The 5,349-nt window shown below is 34.5% G+C and overlaps 1 protein-coding gene across 1 annotated transcript; it reads left to right on the top strand.

The window, feature by feature from the left end:
- The first annotated feature begins 2,042 nt into the window (after positions 1-2,042).
- On the top strand, positions 2,043-4,981 carry LOC132743681 (microphthalmia-associated transcription factor-like). The gene is made up of 3 exons (XM_060732233.1): positions 2,043-2,245; positions 3,905-4,052; positions 4,561-4,981. Exons 1-3 carry the CDS (start codon positions 2,043-2,045, stop codon positions 4,852-4,854), a joined length of 645 nt encoding a protein of 214 aa, XP_060588216.1. The 3' UTR covers positions 4,855-4,981.
- Positions 4,982-5,349: the final 368 nt, after the last annotated feature.

The following is a 5,349-nucleotide window of genomic DNA, read 5'->3' as shown; positions in this document are numbered from 1 at the left end:
GCAAGTTCCAATTTGTCATCAAGCAAGATGGAATTAAGCATAATGCAAGTTCCAATGTCATCAAGCAAGATAGAATAAATGCATTAATTCTGTTCCATAGTGTTATGTAGTACACAGCTAGCTTTCTGAAATTTTGTTTATGTTCATATTATTGTAAGCAATGATTTTGGGTCGATAAGATGACCCTTACAACAATCAGTTGTGAAGAAAAGTACTAGATTTAGTTTGTTTGTACCATGTATGCTAAGCTCATAAAATTTTTATAAAGGTACAGTGTATAAGGATATCATCGAGTGTTCTCTCTGAGCTGGGTTTCATCCCTGGAAGAATGGTAGTTAAGAAGGATATTAGTTAAGAACTGGTGCGAGTATCCGGTATTGAGAACGATTGTTAAGAAACTACCCAATTGTTAAGAAACTACCCGTCTACAAAGCTGACATTATGTTGAAAAGGGCTTATAACCCTCCGTGTGTGCGTTATATATAAACATATACAAAAATTTACCTCATAATTAAGTATCAATGTTCTCTTTTTCAAAACCTTAGATTTTCTACATCCCGTGACGTTTTCCTATAGTGAAGTTATTATGTCCTCAATAGCTTGCCAGTTCACTTATCACTTAACAACGTCCACAGAAGAATGTGTTTTGACCAGTGTCCTTAATTGGATGCATTTGTCAGAATGTCCCCATTAGGTTAGACACACCTGAGTGGGGGTGGGTCCTCAATAGACTGTCTTTTTTCCAGTCTATTTGTAATGACAGTATCGTTGATTAAAAGTTATAACTATAGTGTAAAAAATATATTTGTGATCTTAGGGCAGTTATTTTGAAAGAAAACCATTCAGAAAGGAGTGTCCTCAATTGACTGCAAAAAGTTATGTGTCCTCATTGGAGGGTCCTTACAAGTATTGGTGAGTTTGTGCGTGTGTGTGTTTTCAAAATAAAATTCAATCACTGTTTGCAGCAGGTAAATAACTTTATACACGTCAAACAGAAAAAAAAGTTAAAAACAGATATCATGTACCTAAAGTTTTAATATGATTTTAAACAGGACCCATATAAAACACGTATTTAGATATGCAGGTTAGATATTAAAAGGTTTGTGACACTTGGTAGGGACTTTGCCCATACCGGAAATGATTTCCGTTGATAATGAAGTCATTTGGTTAAGGTAAAAACGCAAATTTGTGCATAATCCTTGTGTTTGTAACTAATGTAAAGTTATTAGAAAATGTATTCTAGGAAGGACATTTTTTATTAATATAATGTAACCTCTATCTTATGTGTGGTCATTTGGTCATAGAAAAAGTGAATTTCTGAGACGTGATGAATCCAAGACTAATCAATTACTTATGATAAATACCATAGTTTTATAACACATGATCTGGAGATTGCCAATGGCCATAAGATGACCTTTTTTATTGAGAGATCAACATGTTAAGGCCAAAGTTACCTTTAATGTGAAAAACATGTTGAATTAATAATTGTAGTTTGTTCAGTAAAATATTAGTTATATACTCATTATATGTATACTGAAAAACTTATCAACATAACACTCTGTCTTACGAGATATTATATTGTAACTGTTACTGTCAAATGACGTATGGTTATTACTAGTGTAATGATAACGAATAATTTAATTAGAGATTTCATTTTGATTAGGATACAGTGATATAGGGTAGCACACGACAAGTTCAATTTCGCAATTTCACTGTATTACTTGGATGTCAGTGATAAACATATCGTATTTCAGTGGTAGTGCATAATAAGTTTAATAAGTTAAAATAGATTTAAATTTCTTAAGTTGTTTAATCGTCAAAATTATCTGCCATAAAGTGATCAATGAACTTTTGTTAATGCATTAACATCTGGAAGACGCATTTAAAGACCAAACCTGCAGGGCAGGAGAATGAATAAGTCGTTGAAGTGTTGGAAGCCTTTGCTTGTACCTTGCTTTTTTTCATGCTAGTACAGTTATGTTCTGATATTAAATAATTGAAGCCGTCATTACACTAAGCTGTTTTGCATTGCGTCCTGAGTCATGCGTATTAAAAAAGTGCAACACCGGCACGTTGCCACGAGACTGTATCAGTTAATGCATGTTCTCTCCTTCGTGAATATAAACCTGCAAGCGCAGTTTTTATGCAATATTAATGTCTTTTTTTCAGTTGAGAGGAGAAGAAGAAACGTCATCAATACCAGGATAATAGAGCTACGAAACCTTCTTCCTGACCACATTGATCGGTTTGTTAAATCGTAAAATATTATAAGAAACTGGTTTCGGATATATCTGGATGTAGTACAATTGGTTTGAAATAGAAAGAACTTGTGTAAAAAACATGAACACAACAATTCAATGTTTCAATTAACCCATTACTTCATATACACGCCTTTTTACGCCTTTTTCACCCCCCCCCTTTTTGTTGTCTCAAATGATGAAAAAATGCCTTATTTAGGCCACAAACACTTGTTTTTGTTTGAGAATTGTTGTTAATAAAAGTGACCTCTTTTTCGGCGCGGCCCCCAACCAAAAGATACATCAAAGGGTTGCCAGAAGGGGGATGTGCCTCCTTCTGTTTGGGGGGGGGGTTGAAGGGGGGCGGAGTCCCCCTCATCGCCAAGAAAATTTTGGACTTGTGAGAGGCTGTAAATGACCCCAGATTGATCATAAGGTAACGTGTAACCAACGCTGAAAAGCATTTGACTCTATCTCAATCCATTGAGAAGTTGCAGCACTTTGAAATCAATTTTGATGGAAAAAATCAACGCAAAATAGTGATTTTTGGCAATTTTGAGATGTCCCCACGTTGCCATGGTAACAGAAAATTTAAGCCTGAGCATGATGTTGCAAGGGCAATGGTCCAGTCAACATTTGTGCCAAGTTTGATTAGTGTTGAAGCAGTTTTTATAGTATTATAGCAATTTGAACTTGTAACGGGATACTTTTCAATGAAAACAGCCATTTTTTACAAAATGCTCATGAAGTAATCGGTTAATGAAAAAATTAAAAAATCTACAAAACAACAATTTTTCTTCAAATTTATATGACAGACCATGTTTGAACATGAAAAAACACGATTTAGGGTAATTTCAAGTATTTTCATCATTTTCTGTTAACCCATTACTTTATATACACGCCTTTTAACGCCTTTTTCACCCCCCCCCCCTTTTTGTTGTCTCAAATGATGAAAAAATGCCTTATTTAGGCCACAAACACTTGTTTTTGTTTAAGAATTGTTGTTAAAAAAGTGACCTCTTTTTCGGCGCGGCCCCCAACCAAAAGATACATCAGGGGGTTGCCAGAAGGGGGATGTGCCCCCTTCTGTTTCGGGAGGGGGGTTTGAAGGGGGGGCGGAGTGCCCCTCATCGCCAAGAAAATTTTGGACTTGTAAGAGGCTGTAAATGACCCCAGATTGATCATAAGGTAACGTGTAACCAACGCTGAAAAGCATTTGACTCTATCTCAATCCATTGAGATGTTGCAGCACTTTGAAATCAATTTTGATGGAAAAAATCAACGCAAAATAGTGATGTCCCCTCGTTGCCATGGTAACAGAAAAATTTAAGCCTGAGCATGTTGTTGCAAGGGCAATGGTCCAGTCAACATTTGTGCCAAGTTTGATTAGTGTTGAAGCAGTTTTTATAGTATTATAGCAATTTGAACTTGTAACGGGATACTTTTCAATGAAAATAGCCATTTTTTACAAAATGCTCATGAAGTAATGGGTTAAACAATGTTTACACACAATTTAGCATATTGATTACAAAGAATGCTTATCTAACCATAAAACTTTCATGATGCATCTATCCTTGTTTTGCAACTAATTGCGGCATCCTACAATCTAGCTTGGATGTCATCACAAATACAACTATGAACAATAAGTCATTTTGTGTTTGTTTCAGTGCATCATGTAAAAAGAAAGGTTCCATTTTGAAGGAGTCAATTGAGTACATTAAACAACTGAGAGAAGACCAGAAGCGTATTAAATGTTTACAAGATAGGATATATGAAACTGAGATCACAATCTTTCAATTGGTGGATAAATTTGAGGTAATGCTTTTATGTTTTTAAGTCAATAAATCGAAAATCATCGAGTTTAATGTATGTATCTGTGTGAGAAAAATTATGTTCGGGGTTCGAATCAATGACCTGTGGCTCTACCGTCTGAGCTTTTTGACCGACACACATTCTCATCCCTAATGAATCAACAGTTTAAAACCGTGACAAACTCCCCCGCTGGAATTAAATTCCTCTTCGAAATTCTAATGGAGCAACGGATTGAAATTGACTTTGAACTTTTTTCAGTCAGAGCGCCAAATGTCATAGGGTGAGAAAAATATATTTAAAACTATGTATTTAAAGATTAAATGGAGACTGATAACATCATATTGACCGAATTAAACGAATTAACAACCTTGTATATTTGAAGAAATGTACGTATTTTAGAGCATTTTCATTTACTTACGTGTGTGCATTCGCTGTTCTTTTTATATAACATTACAAAACTAATGTACAATTTGATGCTAGTACTATACAAATATTTTTTCTTGCGTTGCAGCAACTGGAGTCACAAATATCGAACAATATTACAAAAAATGAAGACAACGAAGCGATAATATCGGGGACATCAGAACAGTCCGATGTCGTTACAGTCTATGCCGAAGATGACAACGTGTGTGAACAGGAATCACAATCATCGCGATCTGAAATAGCGCGACCCGAACAAGTTGGGCATGATTTGAATCAAATATGGGTTGACATATCAACAGCACTGACATCTGTTTCAACAATGTCTTACCCAATTTGTTCAGATATCGAAAATGGAGCAATGATTTATTGCCAAATGGCTTAGCAATGATTCAGTCCGAAACAACAAGCTCATACAACACTTTAAGTGGAAAAATAAAACTGAATTCAATGATAAACAATCTGCTAAATGACTTCACGTGTACCTAATACCAACTTGAACAGAATGGTTAAATAAACATGCTCCATAGGGTGCAATATTGTTATCATAAAAGTGTTATTATATTGAATGAAATAATACTAAAAACTGCATATTTTGAAAGGGGACAATTTTTTCTGTTTATTTATTGTTGTTTTTGTGTGTGTTTATTTGTATACTGACCTGTGCTTAAATACAGATATATATGTTTTGCTAAATGCTATACAGGCAGTTAAAATATTGTTTTGAAACTGAACTTGGATAATTTCTCATTCTCCTAATTTCCTAAATACTATAACACAATACTGTATAATACAATAATAATAATACAAAATAAAATCATCCAAAGAAAAGGTTCAGAACAGAAAAATCGTCTTATATATGTTATTCTTTCTTTTGTTT

This window comes from Ruditapes philippinarum, unplaced genomic scaffold (assembly GCF_026571515.1).
Source record: "Ruditapes philippinarum isolate M1 unplaced genomic scaffold, ASM2657151v2 ctg6746_1_1_1_1, whole genome shotgun sequence".
Classification (NCBI taxonomy): Eukaryota; Metazoa; Mollusca; class Bivalvia; order Venerida; family Veneridae; genus Ruditapes; species Ruditapes philippinarum.
The sequence above is the reverse complement of the archived record's forward strand: the minus strand, read 5'-3'. Positions and strand labels throughout refer to the sequence as shown.